The sequence below is a fragment of the Pongo abelii genome, chromosome 14 (genome assembly GCF_028885655.2).
Source record: "Pongo abelii isolate AG06213 chromosome 14, NHGRI_mPonAbe1-v2.0_pri, whole genome shotgun sequence".
In the NCBI taxonomy this organism is placed as follows: domain Eukaryota; kingdom Metazoa; phylum Chordata; class Mammalia; order Primates; family Hominidae; genus Pongo; species Pongo abelii.
The window spans coordinates 83440846-83460114 of record NC_071999.2 but is presented as its reverse complement, the minus strand read 5'-3'; the positions used below and the strand labels follow the sequence as shown (position 1 = coordinate 83460114).

Genomic DNA, 19269 nt, shown 5'->3' with positions numbered 1-19269 from the left:
AGAACTGCATGCATATACTTTTGCTAAAGAGGGAAGACTGTCTGCTACACACAATTGAGAGCAGTAGATCAATGGTGTTAGAGTACAAATTAGTGCTAGGCCTTTTGTACCCAAAGTAAGTGTGCAGCTTACAAACTCTCCATTCTAAGATTATTCTCAAGCTTTTCAAATGAAAGATGAATATTTAAGCTGTGTTTAGTAACTGAATTACAAAGCAAGCAGCTAGTCAAGAAGTTAAAATATTACCTGTTTTTTCAGGTGTTAGTATTGCTTTATTTGAGGTTTTAGAGAAGCTGGGAGTATTAATGCCATTGCTATAAGGGCTGAGTCTTGCAACAGGACTATAAGGAAAAGCCAGTGAGGCAGTTGAAGAGAAGAGACTCCGCCATCGGCTAGCTGTCACAGAAGCAGAAAATAGCAGCAGTTAGCTATATGGAAGCAGATGTTGACTTGTCAGAAGGAGAAAGGGAAGAGAGTAAAAAAAAAAAAAAAAAAAAAAGACAAAGCAACTTTTCATAGGACTATCTTAACTGACTTCCACTTATCTAAATAAAAAATATATAAAAAATAAACAGTTTGGGAATGAGGGTCTTATTTATACATCCATTTTAAAAAAGTAAATCAATCTTACTTTGATTAAAGCCAACATGCCTGTATAATAATGAAAATTTATTTTGAGTTTCTACGTTAGAAATGTTTTCCATTTTCTATTTCCATATAAGGATTTAGTATTTTGCAATACAAAAAAGGATTAGTGTCAAAAGAAAAACTCAAGTTTATAATCTTCCTAATCTTTAGGAATTAAGGGAAATGTTCTTAATATTAACTATATGTAATTCTATATTTTTTCTACTCAGTTAATATCAGAAAATGTTGATAAAAAATATTTTATGTAAATTCATTATCGGATTATGGGAGGACTTAGAATGACTATTGTGTTTCCAAATGGCCTTCAGACCAAAACAAGGTTTAAAGGAAAAGCAGTGTACAAAGTAACAGAGGGGTATCTATACCAGAACTTAACAATGACTATCTTAGGTGGCTGGTACAGAGACTATTGGTGATCACTTGGATTTTTTCTTTAAAAAAAAAACTTCCAAATTATCTGCATTAAACATACATATTATTTATATAACTAGCTTTTCAAGGTAGGAATATACATGTTATTACTTTAATATTATTTTTTAAATTAATATAATGAACAAAAAGGAATTATACCAGCCATGGGCAGATGATCTCATTCTTACATTACCTCACTTGTCTAATTAATGTACTTCTCCCCTCCAAAATTACCACCCCTTGTATCTCCATGTTCTTGGGGTCACACACACACACACACACACAAATCCCAAATCATAAAAGCTTAAGTCACACCAAACATGGTTTACTCTCCTGAGATACAAATCAATGTGCTAAGCAAAATTCACTTTTCTGAAAAGTAATCATTTAGACATGTACTAAGCACAAGGAATAATATAAAAAATATAAACAAGGCTAAACTTCAAGAAATAACTTGGTTTGTATTCACTGGGAATTTGACAAAACTTGAAAAACCAAGTATTAAAAGGACTGCTTTGAAATGCATGCCCCCAGACCACTTTTAATGAGCAATGCTAATGAGCAATCAGACAGCTGAAAAGTGCTTTAAAATGGGCAGTGGGATGGAGAGAAAAAAAAAAAAACTGTGGGATGTGGACAGTCAAGAAAATAATCAGCCTCAAACTGGGATTCTTCAGATCCTTGCAAAACACCAAGTTTACTTAAAAAAAAAACAAAATATTTCCTTTTACTTCAGAATCATTATGTACCAACACATTCTAACAATTACATTAAAAATATCTTTTCCTTAAGTATGTGGAAGAACTAGGCAAGGAAACTACATTTGCAATGACAACACTTTCAGAATCCACACATTTCATGAAACTGTGAAGCCTGGTTGCCAGTTGACACCAGTCATATATGTCACTTATCCAACCTGTAACTTACAGTGGTTAAGCAGCTTTTCCCAATCGGAGCCAGAACACAGACATGCACTTCCAGTTCCTTCTCTTCTATGTAGGTCAACTTGACTCCAGAATACACTACAAACTAGGGGTTAATAATGCAACACACACTAGGTAGCTGTTCTCGCATGTTCAATCTCTATTATTCAAAGTTTCTCATTAAAAATTCTATATTTTAAAAGGCCAATAGTTCTTTGTGACTGCTATCTTGCCTAACAGATGATGTTATGTTATACCAGTTTGATCACTTGCCAGGCAAATTACAGTAACTGCGTGTTCTCACCCACAGATGCGGGCGGCAGCACATCACAAGTAAGCAGCATTCATCACTCTGCACAATAACCACTGTGACCCAGCCTCCCCGCACAATTGACACAGTTATTGTGGCTATGACAGCAAGATCCCAACTAAGAACACAATTAGCGTTTATTGCAAGAAAGAATGCTCTACATTGTTGTTTAGCATTGAAGCTTTTCAGAAAGGGGAGGAAAATTATTGTAGAGGCAAGCTAACAAAACAATAATGCTCCACTAGTGCCCAAGGTTACAGTGGAGGAGGAGGAGGACAGGAGTGGAAGCTATCACATCCTGGTTGTTCTTCAGTACATAGCTAAAGAATTGTAACAGGAAGCACTTTTATAAAGAATAAAACAAACAAAAAGAACTTGTAAAAAAGAGCAATTTTATCTTTTTCAATCAATTATCTCAATGGATTTTTGGTATATAAAATTGTTAGGATTCAAGAGGCTCAGTGATGACCAAAATAGCTCTAAAGAAAGGAGTGAGGCAATTTTGCCAAAAGAGAAAAAATGGGTGATACATTTTTGAACAACAGTTAAATTTCCCTATACTCCTACTCCAGAGTTCTATTTTTAAAAAAAAAAAGGGGGGGGGGGTCGCAAACTTGGAAATGGCATAGACTATGCATTTTTGCATTTTATTCCAATCCCTAGAATAGCATCAAACTGGCCCCAAACAGGACTACACACTGAATCAATGTACGATACTTGGCACAGCTTTCTTTCCCAAATGCCTTAAGCTAAACTGCCTCCCAGGACACTTCTTTCTGCATACTCTCTGCAGTTCTACCACAACTTTCTTAACCACTCACCACCTCTCACCAGATTACTGCAACCCGCTCTTCAACAAACTTCCAGCCACCAACACTGCTCTGAGCAAACCTGTTCTGAATGTCATGTATTTTAACTGTGTTACTCTCATCAATTAAAGTACCGCAGGAGCTTTCCATCAAATGCAAGACCTTAAAGGTACTTCAGCTCATTTCGCTACCACCCTTACAGACTGCCATTTATCTCATGCCCACCTCTACAGTGTCTCTGAAGCTACCCTAAGGAGGCACCCTTATTGGTTAAACTTTCTACTTCACCTCCCTTGTCTGAAAATCATCTTCTACTGAATGAATGTGATAAAGTACTACATTGTAGACTGATACCTCATCTTTTTTTTCAAAAAAATAAGTTGAGGGTGACTAACGGTCTATTATTTTTTGTATATTTTCAAAGTTGCCTGACTGAAAAGTTATAACACATCTGTGTAGTTATTTTTGTATACCATTAAGCAAAGTATGACCAAAAAAACTAGATTTCATAAATGCTCCCGTGATAAAATCAAGAAAATCATAAAAAGGCAGATGACAGAATGGGTTTAAGAAACAACCTAAGTTTCTTTAATTTGTCACACTGAAAATTATTCTGTGACCAACAAAAAGTTCCCAGAAACAATGACATTCCTACCATTGCTTGGTCATCTTTGCTTAGACTCAGAGTAAAGTATTCAAATTGTTGTTAAATAGATACGTCTCTACACATAATCAAAACCAAATTTAAGAAAGCAATTACTTAATTCACATAAAAGAAAAAACTGATTTAATATCTTAGAAGACTCAAAAGGTCAGTAGTGCATTAAACTAAAGAGTTCAAAAATAAAGCAACACTATAATATATTCTGGCAACAATCCTTTTCATTCTTCTCACTACAGTCATTTCAGTACCTAATACAAGACTTGGAACACAGTATGCATTCAATAAATGCTAAATGTGGTCAAAATTTTGGCAAGTTGACTAATATTTCCTTATCTCAAACCCTTCTACCACTCCTATCCTGACATATAAATTACTTTGCCCAATTTTTTAAACTTAAGTATCATTCTGTTAACTCTGAAGACAAATAATAGTCTAATTAGATGTTTCAAACCAGCTAAAATCTCGGTGAAAAATATACCTGGAGAAGCACTTCATTAATACTTCTAAGTTGCTGAATTTTATATCAGTCTTCCGGTTTCCAACTAAATGATGTTATATTACTAAGGCCTAGGATCTGTGACTGGGGTAACGAACACGGAAAAGTGGTTAAACAGGTGACACTAACATGAGTTAGTTCCTACAGTACTGCATCGCACAGTTAAAAGGATTATGCCAAGCACACTAACCGGTGGAAAACCATGCAAGAAGGCAACAAAGCTGCCACCGAATTCTGGAAATGCTGCCATTTCTTGCAATCCAAGAAAGAGTTACAAAATGGCTGCAATTCTGTTTCGGCCGTTTGGTAGCATTTCGATACATTCTACTGTCAATAGCATGGCATCTGGGTTGGTTTCAGTTAGGTGAAGAAGCCCTGGAGGTCAGGACCCTCACTCTTTCTAGTGAGTTCTAACAGGAGAGCCACATTTCTCATCGGGCAGAAGTTATTCTAGAAAACAAGCCCTCCCTGTGTCCATGTCTTCTCACTGTTCAGCTCCCGCTTAGAAGTGAGAACATTCAGTGTTTGGTTTTCTGTTCTGCGTTAGTTTGCTGAGGATAATGGCTTCTAGCTCCATCCACGGTAGGAGGAGTGACAGCATTAGGAAAAATACTTAATGCATGCTGGGCTTAATAGCTAGGCTTAATACCTAGCAAACCCAATAAAAACTCATTCGCAGCAAACTTGAGGTCTGTTTTACTAAAATTCACAGCCTATTTTCTAAATAAGTCACGGCTTTGTATCCATGCTCATGGCTGTCTTCCCAGCTAGCCAAATTTATATTCTCCCTCATTCCCTAATCCAGGTTCTGCCTTGTAGAACTGGCCAACTTTTTATTTAAATCTTCATAAGTAATGCCGTGTACCTGAGAAAAAAATATATATATATGTATATGTATATATGTGTGTGTATATATGTATATGTATATATGTGTATATATATATATGTATATGTATATGTGTATGTGTGTGTGTGTGTGTGTGTGTGTGTGTGTGTGTGTGTGTGTGTGTGTGTAGTGCTCCAGAATGATTCAGATGCCCAACGTTTACAACATCTAGAGTCATTCCTTTATTCAACATTTGGCAACAGACACTAAAAAACTTCAAAGGTCAGTCTCCAAGCAGTTACCTAAATATCTTCCACAGATACACACAGCATGTGGCATTTCCCTGCTCCACAGTCATTCCGAGAATTCTGCCTGGCCCCTATACTCCCACCCACTTTTTAAAATTCATTTCTCTATTCATTTGAATAGGCACTAACTATTGTGGCTATTCAATAGCCACAATATCAGATGCCCCAGGTGCTGACATGAATAAGATATGGTGACTGTTCTCCTCTCCTTCCCACTCTAAGCTACTTAGAAAGAAAGTAGCTTTCTAAAGACCAGCTACTACAGAAGACAGGCAAGTAAGGTGGAATATGATGTCATATTGTAAGTGCAGTAAAAGCACCATGAGGAGTACACTCAGAGTAAAGTAAAGGCAATGATTAACTTTCTGGGGGAATCCAAACACTTCAGGAGACATTAGGTTTAATGTGGCCCTTGAAGGCTGAGGAGCTTATCTCACAGGATATGATACCATTCTAAATAGAAGTAATGCATATGAAACCAAGAACACATGAAAGAGCAGTGTACATTCAGGGAATGGCAAATGTTTGCACTAAAGTATAGGGTATAAGAGAAGAGTTAGGGCTGGAGAGGTTGGTAGGTTCGGGTTTTGCACTGTTTCATATCTATACACTTTAATGAACAGTTTACACTTTAATGAACAGTTAGTGTTTTGACTTTGAGAAGGTGAAAGACATAATCAGATTACGTTTTATGAAGATGACATAAGTAGCCATAGAAATGATGAACTAAATGGGCATGGAGACTGATGTCTGGGAGACCAGTTAAGAGGCTTGTAAATAGACCTGGTGAGACATGATGAGGTCCTGAACAAAAACACAAGCAGAACATTTGGTGAGAATAGGTTCAATGAGCCACATTTGAGCTGAAGTGCAGCTATCTGGCAACCCAATGAATATAGGGAGTGGGAAAAAAGGAGACCAAAGCTAATGCTTTAGTTTTTGAGACACTGATGCCATCACACATGGAGAGCATGAGATATTCATGTTTAGATTAAAAAAAAAAATTAGTTGAACTCAAGATGGTTACTGGAAATGCCTATGTGCTTGTGTCCAGTATGGAGTTGGAGTTCAGGAAGAGGGCTAGAGAGACAAACAGATTCAGGGTACATCAACAAATAGGTGTTAGATGACGCATGATTGAAATCACCCAAGGAGAACATACACAAGGAAAAGAGAAGGGACTGGAATGAACAATTTAGGGTAGAGAGATGGAGAATGAGAAAAGGAAACTGAGAAAGGTCATTTGGGGAGAAGAATTCCAGAGGCTCAAAGATGTGTCCAGTCCCAACCAAAAAAAAAAAAAAAGGACTAATGCAGAAGAGTTTCAACATGGGAGCTAACAGTTAATAGTGGCAACTACTCAGGGAGGGCCTGTAGGATGAGGACTAAAAAGAGGCTACTGGCTAGAACAATCAGGCCACTGATGAGAGCAGATTCAGCAGAAGACATAAGGAAAAATCAGTGTTAGCAGGTCAGGCAGATATAAGGTGAGGAAAAAGTCTTTGAAGAGAGATTTGGCTATAAATGTTTTTTTAGTTGTTGTTGTTGTTTGTTTGTTTTTAAAAAGAGGAGGGCTGTAGCTTGAGGAGTATAAGGCTTAAGGGAGGATGGCTTTTAGGATCAAGGAGACTTAGAAATTAGAAATAATAGAGAAGAGAAGAGTCTAAGGAAAAAGAAAAGCATGGAAAAAAGTTCCTGGAGATGAGAAGAATGGGACAGAGATTAGCTAGGGGGAACAGCCTTGGAAAGGGAGGGTTCTCACTTCCTCTGAAACAGGGAGGTAAAGACAGAATACAGAGAATGAGGGAGAGGAAGGTGAGTTTAAGGCTTTTTAATCTGTAAGTTACAGGCAATAAATATGCTGAGAATATTTATTCCAGAGGCTGGAATAAAGAACCTCATGCAGTAAAAGGCTAGGATGGCCACTACTGGAAACAAGGAAAATGGTTAACCATGAAAGTGACTGCCTGGGTGAGTCTGAAAAGCATATCTCTGGAACAATTCTAATCTCAACACAAGAGCTGAGACTGAAAATGTTAGCATGTGCCTGCTTTATCATTCTGTAAAGGGTATTTATGTCTTACAGGTTCAGGTTGAAATTGGCTGTGTGAGAGTCATATTGTTGTCAAAATAAACAAATTTACCATAATTAAGAGGAATTTACCATAATTAAGAGGAAAAAAAAAACCACCCCAGTGACTGAAGATAATCTTCCACTGGAAATTTTAGAAACCACAGGGAAGGTCCTGAGAAGAGTTAGATGGGGTCTGGAAGGCTGTATCCAAAATGAGAGTACAGCCACAGACTAACAGTGGTCAAACATTTTCTGTAAAGGGCCAGCTGATACTTTGCTGGCCATAGGGTTTCTGTCACACCAGCTCAATGCTGACATTAGGTATGAAAGCAGCTATTGAAAAAACTGAAATGAAAATGTTTTATAGAAGCATAGCTACGCTCAATTTATATACACTGAGAATTGAATTTAATATTCATGGGTTATGAAATATTCTTGTTTTTTTCAACCATTAAAAAACATAAAAGGCATTTAACATTTTACATTTTAAATGCTCTTAGGCCATACAGGAACAGGCATAAAAACAGATATGGCCATAGTGTGTCAACCTCGGGCCACCATATATTACCAGTTTTATAATAGTCACTCAGAAAAACGTGCAGGGCTGGAACCATAGCATCAGGTGTTGAGACATAGCAGTGATGGCTGAAAGGATACTTCTTCACTACAGTTTTCCATAACATACTGTAATAAAGACCAAGAAAAGACTGAAAGGACACTTGAGTAAGAATTCAGATGCCCGAGTTCCAGTCTTCATCCTGCCACATGCTAGCTTTGAAATTTGGAACAAATCATAACATCTTAAATGGTGCAGTGTTCTCATATGAAAAAAGGTTATGTTTGTAGGAAGAAATAAACAGGCTTTTCATGGGTACAGGATGAAAGCCTGCAGCAAGCATTCACAAATGGTAATATTTTTTTTAATGAAATGTTATAGCAAGTTGTAGCAAAAACATTCTATGTTCTTATTTATTTATTTATTTATTTATTTATTTATTTTTATTTTATTTTGAGACTGAGTCTCACTCTGACACCCAGGCTGGAATGCAGTGGCACGATCTCAGCTCACTGAAATCTCCGCCTCCCAGGTTCAAGCAATTCTCCTGTCTCAGCCTCCTGAGTAGCTGAGACTACAGACATGTGCTACTACGCCTGGCTGTTTTATGTATTTTTAGTAGAGAGGGGGTTTCACCATATTGGTCAGGCTGGTCTCAAACCCCTGACCTCAGGTGATCCATCTGCCTCAGCCTCCAAAAGTGCTGCCATTACAAGTGTGAGCCACCACCCGGCCAACATTCTACATTCTGAAAGAAAATGTTCTAGAAGCTAGGTAGGAGAAAAGATTCTGTAGGAGTTTTCTACTTTTCACTTTTCCTGATTCTAAAGAAGTTTAACCTAGTCTTCTCAAAACAATTGGCTGGCTTCTTATGCTGTATCTACCTAGACAACTATGGAGACTTAGTCTTTCCTCAGTTGTTACCAACTCAGAAGCAAAACTGAACTGTCTGACCTTCAAAAGCTTGGTCAGGATAGGTCAACAGTTCTTACTTATTTATCTTGACTCTTAATGATGTTCATTACCAGAGTTCTGGAAAATAAGGAAAAAGTAAGTGAAGCAAATCCTGCTTTTTTCTTTCTTTATACAACAGGCATGCAAGCCTCAGTTCCAAGCCAAACAGAGGAATCCAACTTCTAGTCCTTTATAAATACCAGTTACCGAATGGCCTAAGATCAGTGAAGGTAAAGGAAACATCAGCTCCTTTAAGTATTTTTTATTCTCCCTTAAATTGGCAAGAAGTTTTACCCAGAACACAGCATTCGACCCAAACCCATAAACCACCAGGGTAGGAAAATCTCCATTTCCATAAACCATCCTCTCAGGTATAAACTTCCTAGGTGATATTATATCTTTACATATCTAGAGCCTATAGAAATTCTTGGCACACAGATGTCCTCAAATGTTTACACTAAACTTTAACAAAAGAATTCAAAAACCAAGGTGAAGACAGCAATTTACTGGTTCACTCTTATAAACTCTGTCTGCACAGACTGAGATACAAGCTTTCTGGAAAGGCTGTAAGTTCACAGTAGGTAAGTGCTGCTGACTTGGCTCCAACCTGAGCAACCCTTCTGGAGCAGTAACATATGGCTTGCAGCTTATCTGATCCAATATTTTTTATTGGGTAAACTTGAGTAGCATTAGTTTCTCCACAGTGCTTGACGACCTGATAAACAAGCATATGGGGTCTAGGAAGTCCTACTACTTCGAAGCAGATGTTCACAGTACTCCTTACCAGACATGCATGAAATACACAGAATTCAACTGTAATGTATTTGTCAGTGTATTTACATAAGAAGGGTTGAAGAACTAGTAAATGCACCTAATTGGTAGTCTTAGGGACGATTCAATCAAAGTAAGTTAGTCATTATACCCAAGTCTCACAATCTTCAAATTTAGCTATGAAAAACTTATCAGAAAGTTAGTATCTTTTCCTGCAGTTCCCATTCATTTAAACTATGACAATGAATGTAATAACTTAAAAATCATTAACCATCATATATATGTATGAGTACCTATGATCCCAGGATACTATAGATACTCAATCTTTAAATTTCCAATTATACTCAAAATGTAATATTTTTAAAACATGATTTATATACCATCTTTAAGAAATACCCAATGCAAGAGTTCATTAGTTCATATGTAATTAATATCCAGAGTTAATGAAGAAAATCACTTTTGATATTAGGATTAAGCTTTAAAATATATTTAGTTCAAAAGTAACAAAGCAGTTGTATACTCCTGACAACTGGCAGGTAAATGTTTCATAAATATTTGTTGAATGAGAGTTACAAATTCCACCATGTTGCATAAGGAGTACTACTGAATAACATTTATTCCACAGAAATCATAGTTTTATAATTATTCTTGACACTAAGTTTAAAAGGTCAAATGTTTCTTAGGTTTTAACAGGAAACATAATCTTAATGGATAAGGCATCTAATCATAATTAAAGGATTAGACCTTATCTACTTCTCAGATCTTAACCCACTGCATGATCGCACATCTAATGCTCTTCCCTCATGACTATTATTGGATCCTTCTGCGGGACTTCTTTAACCAGGACAACAGTCTCAAAGTAGAGCTGAAAAATAAAGGTCAGAAAGGGGAAGTTATCTTGACTATCAACTTGTTTCCACTTAATCATTGGTCAAAACTGAAGATAAGACAACAGCTTTAGGCACACCAGATCAAATCCAGTATTATCCAGGACCAGAGTGACCACTACAACTTCACAAGTCATCTTCTGACTTCCCATCTGCAATTAATAGGGGAGATTTAAAAAAGAATGTAGTAGTAATTACACTTCAACGCATGTTTAAAGATTCCCTTTTATAGAAGCCATTTTCCCTTTAGATCTGTGTGTCTGCTATAGTTTAAATCAAACTTAATAATTTAATCTTAAAAGAACGAGGAAGAGGACTGATCTAATAATTTGGCAACAATGAGATGTTGTCAAGCAGATTACAGACGGCTGCTTCCAATTTAGACTACAGCCACAATGCAAGCTGACAACCAGCTAGAATAACTTACAGGTTCTACACTGAAATCATGAGGTAAGGTAAGCAATATGTTACAGAATCTAATTACATGAAGAAATAGGCTAAATAATCTCATGTCTGAAAACAGAGGGCCCTCCCTCTGAAAGGACAGACTAGATTTTTACTAAGAGTCTTCACACCTATGACTGGGTAAAGTGTGGTGGCAAATCCAAGCTTTTAGAAAGCACCGGCAGTTATTGAATGGAAGAGTGATGAGAAGAGAATTTGTATAATCCTTCCTCCCCAATGTCTCTGATACTAAAAGACTCTTCTTCGAGTTATGGCTTATCCCAGTAACAGAAAAGGCCTCTGACCCACTAATCTTAAGAGACGATAGAAAGTAAATATACGAATTCAGAGTTCTGACCAAGGGAAAACTATCTTTGGCCCTAAAACTAACCCACTCATGATTTTATTAAAACACCTGCACACAAAACAACACTAAAATATACATTAAAGGCCTAAAACAGGAGTCTCTTTTCCTTCCCCACCCAGGCCCACTTTCCACTTTGTTTTTCATAATTTCAATACAATTACATAATTAGTATATAACTTTAAATAGACAATAGACAATCCAATCATCGCCTTGTTGGTATCTGATTTCCCACCATGAAAGGTTATTTAGTACATATGCACCTTCTCTGTATCCATCTCCAGATTTGACAGTTCTATTCTTACACTGTCAAGGTTTATTGGATTTTCATTCTGTTTTATAGCTGTGATTGGGATAGCTATAAGGTGATCACTAGATATGACAGGACCAAGGTAAAGAAAGTAATTTTTTTGCTCTGGAACACAACCACCAGGTGAAGAATATCACAAGCCTGAGAGTCAATCACTGTCTTATTTCATCTTCATCTTTCTCAGCTTCTCCTAGGTCATCTCCGAGGCTACTGTTTTCTAGATCTCATGCGATCTTTTTTCCTTGTACTGTTCCCACTGTTAAAATAGGGTGCACAAAGGGTAAAACTTTCAACCATTTCAAGATAAAATCCAGACTTTGCATAACCAAAAGTTTCTTTTGCTCCTACACTTATTTGCTTCAGTACAGGATTATAGTTTGAAAATAACTTTCTTCCTTAAAACTTTAAAGACAATATTAATTTTTTATCTAGCATCCAGTATCACTTATAAAATGTCTGAAGTTTGTTATACTATAGATAAATTCCCAATAATGTTCAAATGAAGGAATAGTTTATCTTTAATTCTGGAAAATCTGAAATTCAATAACCAGGAGATCTAGGTGCATGGCTTTTTTTCATCTATCTTAGTTCATCCTGAGGATCTATCAAAGAAATTTTCTTCTATTATTTACTGATTATTTCCTTTGTTCAGTACGTTCCTGCTTCTAGAACTCCTGTTAAAACATGAGCGGTTCTGGGTCTGTCTTTTTCTGTCCCCTCACTTCTCTCATACTTTCCATCCCATTTTGGTAGATTCCTTTGGCCAACTTTCAGAGAAGCAGCTTGGTTCTTAGACCTGTCCATTCTTCCTTCAGTACGTCTAAGAAATTAAAAATGACCAAAAAACTTATGATTTAATTGCTTGTTTTCCCAGCAGCTATCCTTTTACTGATCCAACTTCATTTATCTGAAAATTCTATAAAAATGGAGGACCACACTGAGCATGCATATGCAAATACATATATACAAGTACAGGACACACCCGATGACAGCAAATCTGCATTTCAAAAGACTAGTAAATTTAAATACACTGTTTCTTGAAATACAACCTTACAACTATGACAGTAGAAAAAAATTAAACTCAGAAATTGACAAGAGCTCCAAAACTCAAATATATGAAACTTATTACTATATAGAAGTTTAAAGCTCTCAAATATTATAAATAATTGAGAACATCAACAAATCAAACCCTTATGTTTCCAAAGTAAATTAAGTGTCACAAGAACTTGGCCACATTTTCATCTACCATTTCTCACATGTAGTCACACAAGAAATTCGGGATATTAATGAAAAAGAAGAAAACATTTCCAAGTTTATCTAAGACTCTCCCTTAAAAAAATGCTAAAGCCTAACCTTACCCATGTTCCAAAGAATTTCTAAAACCACTATTTCACTCTCCACAGTTCACCAGATTTCCAAAAAAGGCTCTGCCTTCTAAGACAATTCAGGTAATATCCTGTAGCTTACCTGTTCAGTTACATCACTCCTTTACTAAAAATTATTCAAAGGTTTTTCAACCATTTTAAGATAAAATCCAGAATCTTTAACTGCCCTGAAGACGCTGCACACATGTCTAGTTTCTAGTTTCATTTAGAGTCATTTCCCTCCATTACACCCTCACCACAACAGCCTGATGTTTCCTCACATCATGTTCCACTGCAGGGCCTTTCCACATGCTATTGCTATCCTTCCTCTCCAATGTCTCTGAGACTGAAAGACTCTTCTTTGAGTTATGGCTTATCCCAGTGACAGAAAAGGCCTGGGACACTCTTCCTCACCTCCTCCTCCCGTTGGATGGACGAACAGATGGACACAGACACACAGACAGACACACACACACACACACACACACACACAGAGTTATTGGCTTAACTCCCAGTGACTCTCAGGTCCCAGCTGATGCCTCACGTCTTTGGGAAATCATTTTCTGACCATACCCCTGGGTCAGGCTGCCATTCGCATCATTATGCTTCTTTTATGGGACAGGAAGAATAAAGAACTGCTATCTGTGTCATCTGTTTTTTGCACCAGAATGCATGTTCCCAAGGCCAGGCACTGAGCTCATCTTGCTTGCCACTGCACCCTGTATTTAGCACTATGACTGTACCTAATAAGTACTCAACACATTTCATGTATTGTAATCATCTGATCAAGCCCCAGTGTTTCAGAAAGAGAATCTAGAAAGTCTTGCTTTTAACCTGACTATTCTGTAGAGGTCCCAAGAAACAGGTACCAACACCTACCAAAAAAAAAAAAAAAAAGAATTTCACTACCATAGAGTCAAATTTAATCAACCATCACAGTAGTATGAAAGCAGTAGACCACTACTTTGGGAGAATCTCTATTGTTTTATTTTTTCCTTGGTGGAGATAGGTAACAAAATAGCATGTCAATAATAAATTCACCAGAACAACCATTATTGTTTATTTTGAAAAACACTTTTCAAATCACGGTAGAAATGCAAAGTGAAATCAAAGAAAAAAAACACATGGAAACACAAGTACAAATTAGCAAAAGAAAAAAGGATTATTTAAGGAAATCTGGCAAACACATATCAGGTTGTAGGGTATAATGGACTGAACCTGCAAATTTCATAGAAACACAATCCCTTATCATCTGTTACTGTACTAAATCATTGCCAATACTGAAGTAAATACACTGGGGCTATTCTGAACATAAGAGCAAAGCAACATAAAGATGTGATGAAATCCCACAGCTATGACAATGCATTTTCCATTTTCAGCACACAGGAATGATAGCATGTATCAGGAGACCCTGTCTCTGCACAAAAATTCCAATATGATTCCAGATTGTTTTTCCAGTGAGAAAAGAAATTCTTTACAAAGCTTACCCAAAATGAACCCCACAGACTGAGTTTTAATTTTGTGTTCCAAGTTTGACAGAGCATCTCGAGACTAGAAATATGAGCTAGTGGAGATAACATCTTGGGCCAAGTAAGGAGAGACTGGACAGGTTCCAGAAGACAGACATTTGATAAGCTTAATGTCTCAGTTCAATCTGTGAGGATTTTAACAAAAGAAAGGGTCACTTGCAGAACTGTGGATTAGTCTACAACTTTCTTCTTCATCGGCTAAATTTGGACATTAACACTCCTTTATAACAACTAAAATAAGATTGGGAACTGGCACCATATGAAGATAAAAGAAAAACTCAATGAATGGGGTAATTTCTATTCACATTTCCTTAGTATATAATCCCAGAGGAAATGACAGATGGTCATAGCGAAACATGAGCCAAGGATATAATTGTGTAGGCCTCCACTATTTGTGAAAAGTACACCTACTCTGCTCAAATGTGACCTGTCCTGATTCAATAGTTATAGACATTCAAGTACCTTAAGCCAAGATAAGCTTTTATTAACTGGCCCCAAATTAACTGAGCCACATATTGGGCGTTTCAAATTACTTAGATAAGCTTTTGATCATTATTTGGTGATTTAACATCCCAGCCTCATGCATGAATTTACCAAGACCCTAGATTAGCCTTATTTCAATTTAGGATATCAAGTGAGTTAATCCTACCCATGAAAGTTCTATGCAGTTTTGTTATTTTTATTCTAAAGGGGTGGAGGAGGGTAGAAAGATGGGCAAGTTAGAAATGGAATACATATAGATCTAATAAAAAATAAAATAAAAACAACCAACTAAAGAGATTGTCAGGGATTTTCTATGATTGTTGAATAAACTACACTTACAAATTTTTCAATGTAAGATCCCTAACAAATATCTGTATTTGTAGGTAGAGAAAACAGATACCCACCCTCTGCCAAAAACAGACTTTGTTTTCTATGAAGTATAAGTAGCCAGGCAAAGAGGATTCCCTGTATTTTATGTTCAATTTCTAAATGAAAATCTGTACATTAGGAATGTTTCTGTATATCTATGTAGTACTCCACATTTCTGAAGTAATTTCACATCCAATATTTCCAGAAATCTTTCTAAAATAGCCCTGTGAAATCTGCTAAATGTCCCCACTTACTAGGCAAGGCCCTAGAAATAAGGACCACCCTCTCAATCACAGTGGAGCAGGGATGAGGCATAACTATTATGGTGAAAACTTCCGCCATATTCACTCCTTCAACAACTAGCATGCAACACCTACAGTGCGATGGAAGTTATTCCGGGCACAGAAAGGGTTACAGCAATGAACAAAACAGACTGAAACCCCCACGCTCAGAACTAACACTTTAATGAACACCACTCTGTTTTGGTTTTTTGAGGGTTTTTTTTGGCTTGGCTAGTAGGATTCCATTTACAACACCAAATGTTCAAGAAAAATTGTTTTTTGTTTTTTGTTTTTTTTTGCCCAACTTAAAAAATTTAAACATACTCAAATTAGTCAATCACAAAAAAAAATTCAGTACTTAAAACATGCTGAAAAATGTATTAAGCACTGGTGATTCAAAAAACAACTTTAGGTATAGACCTCCATCTTCAGATGCTTAATCTATTTGGAAAAAGGCACATACATTAACAACTAAATAAAAAGAAGTTCACAAAACAGGGTGCCTCAAAATAGAAAGCAAACATCGTTAGGACCATCTTCAAAAGAGGAAAACCAACCAAGATACTGAGCTTTGTTGAAGACTGCATACTCAAATAAGTGGCCAGTGTTCTGGGGGAGAAAAGAGAGAGATTATTCTATTCTAGGCTTTATTAGTTAACTTTATACCAACAGACGGCAGATTTAGAGATGCCAGGAGATTTTAATTTCCAGTAATGTTATTTCACTTTTAACAATACTTTCTGTAGATTATCCAAAAAAGCCATTTACACTATTCAAATATAGTGTAAGGGGGAGACACCTAATATTTGAGCCATTATCTCATCTAATTTACAAATATCTATTTCCTTATAACAACACTACAAAATAAATACAAATGTAAAAGAGGCTGAGAAAACTTAAGTAACTTGACTGTGCTGACTACATGATACATAAGACTTTATAAATTGTAAAATCTGAATATTAAAAGATCAGCTTGGAAAAGAGGATAATAAGTTTTGCAATTTATAATAAAAAGTTTCTTAGGGCCAAGCACAGTGGCTCATGCCTATAATCCCAGCACGGGGAGGCCAAGGTGGGCAGATTGCTTGAGCCCAGGAGTTCAATATCAGCCTGGGCAACATGGCAAAATCCCGCCCCTACAAAAAATTTGCCAGGTATGGTGGCACACATCTGCAGTCCCAACTACTTGGGAAGCTAAGGTGGGAGGGTCACCTGAGCCCAGGGAGGTCAAGGCTGCAGTGAGCCGTGGTTGCGTCACTGCACTCCAGCCTAGGCAACAGAGTAAGACCCTGTCTTTAAAAAAAAAAGTTTCTTAGATCCAAGTCAATTAATATTCCCTATAAGAATTAGGGGTATTAGATACATATTAGTCATCTGTAGGAATATACTATATGCACTAAAAATAACTATCTTATTATATCTTTTAAAAAATATTTAACCATTTGCAAAACTGTGGTTGTGAAGACAACATACTTTTTAGCAATATTTTAAAAACAGTGATAATGCAGGTGCTGTCTCCCTACAAAATTAAATCTTATAAAAATCCCTTTCCTTCATTTTCTTTAGGAAAAAAAAACTTTCTGCAGAAGGGCAGAATTCTAATAAGCTTGTTCTCACAACCTCAAGACAAAGCTTAACTGTGTCCCATACATTCTCTCATAACTTAGCAAGTTTTGTTATCCAGGTCCAGGGTCAAAAGTTGTCAGATACATCATGAAAGCTTTTTGAGGAATCTATGAAATCACAAACGTAGGCAGCAAGAACAGAAATAGGCCTGGGCCCTGCAAGAAGTTACAGTACAAATAAGCTCATTAGCAATTGTGCAGTTAGAAACAATCTTGGGAGAAATGCAGCCAGATGGACCTACAGAAACCAACCTTGATAAACCCTTACTCAGATGGCTTCCTGGGGATGCTTACTCCATGAACAAGGAGGGATGGCTAACTTACCACCGTGGCTCACTTGCAGCCAAGAAAACAGCCTGGGCCAACGGCCTAGGGTAAAGAGGAAATAAGGCAGAGGAGGGTTTAAGACCAGCTCTGCCCACCAGAAACATTCTGGCTCCTCACAACTATGCCCCTCTCCACATTTCCTACAAAGGAATTAATCTTTACTTTTTGAAGCATTTTCTTTTCAAAACATTAAGGTCAAAAAAGAGGAACCAAGTTTCGAAAATATTTGCTCAAATATTACATAAGCAGCATCTCATCTGAAGCTCCAGGCTCACATTAAGGAACTTTTACCTATCTGTCAATGAAAGAGTTAAGAGTATGAGAGACAAAAGCATAATGCAGAGAGGAAGAGGGTGAAAAGGAGAGGGTAGCTTTACCCTTTGTTTACCTCTCATCACTCCTACTCATGGCTGTGAATTTCTTAGTGAAGTGTCTTTAATTTCTGTGTATACAGGGGGAGACGTATAACTCCTAAGGACTTCAATTAATCACTTTGCAACAAAATGTGTAAGATAAGTAGAAACTGATTGTTTTAAAGTAAACATGCTTGTGAATGGGAAAGCAATACTGCAAGCTGATACTTCAACTGATGCTAGTCTATGCCCTGAATATAAGCGGTTGGCTAATAAGGAAAATGTTGCAAGGACCCGGACCCATCTTAAATTATTCAAAACCAAAACTGAAACAGTAGTAATAGTTACATTGGGCTCAAAAAAAAAATTAAAACATTCATTTACTTTAGCAACAGCATCTATTTTGTGTCAGGTACCCTTCTACGAATTAGAGAACTGGTGCTCAACAAAACAAAGTCCATTCCCTTGGGCAATTTATATTCAAATGAAAAGAAACAACTCTAGTCTCAAAGAAAACACTCAGTAATGTCTGTTACTCAAAAATGCTGACTGCCCAAGGGAGAAATTAAGTCTAAGCAAAAAGAAAAATAAAATGACGAGTTACTGGGTGCAGCACACCAACATGGCACATGTATACATATGTAACAAACCTGCCCGTTGTGCACATGTACCCTAAAACTTAAAGTATAATAAAAAAAAAGAAAAATGCTTTATTAGAGAATTATTGAACCAAAAATACGGAAAGCTCGCATTATTCCAATTAAATCTTTATGTTATGAATAAAGTGTGGGTCAAAACCATAATTTTTGATATCTGTCAATCAACCATTATTGACAAAGGACCCCCTTAACTGAAAGCCAGTAAGTATTCTTCAATATGGGGGATTAACTATGAATTCCTCCCTATTCTCTTATAAAACCACACTACAGTAAGAGTTAAACTCAAACTCTTATAAAGCCATAGGAAGACTGAATGGGACAGGAGACAATTATCACACTCGGGATGGTCACAACATCTTAGAAATGAAAAGCGGAAAGAGACTTGGGTTTTGACATCCTCTGCTCTATGGCCTTACGGCAAAAAGAAACTAATAAGGACCTAGCAAGGTTCTGGAATCATAGGTGCGAAGTACCACAGAGTGTAGGGAGTTCTGTGGTGAACTGAAAAAAACCGGATGACTGAA

At 36.8% G+C, this 19269-nt stretch overlaps 1 protein-coding gene across 9 annotated transcripts in view; it reads right to left on the bottom strand.

Annotated features, from left to right (window-relative positions):
- SLAIN1 (SLAIN motif family member 1) overlaps window positions 1–19269 on the bottom strand; it is a 65836-nt gene that overhangs the window by 21304 nt on the left and 25263 nt on the right. For 5 of the 9 annotated variants that reach the window (XM_054528699.1, XM_054528698.1, XM_054528701.2 and 2 more), the window contains exon 3: window positions 247–396. The exons of 3 other annotated variants lie outside the window; for them this stretch is intronic. In XM_054528699.1, coding sequence (XP_054384674.1) covers window positions 247–396 — 150 coding nt within the window. 9 annotated transcript variants of the gene reach the window in all.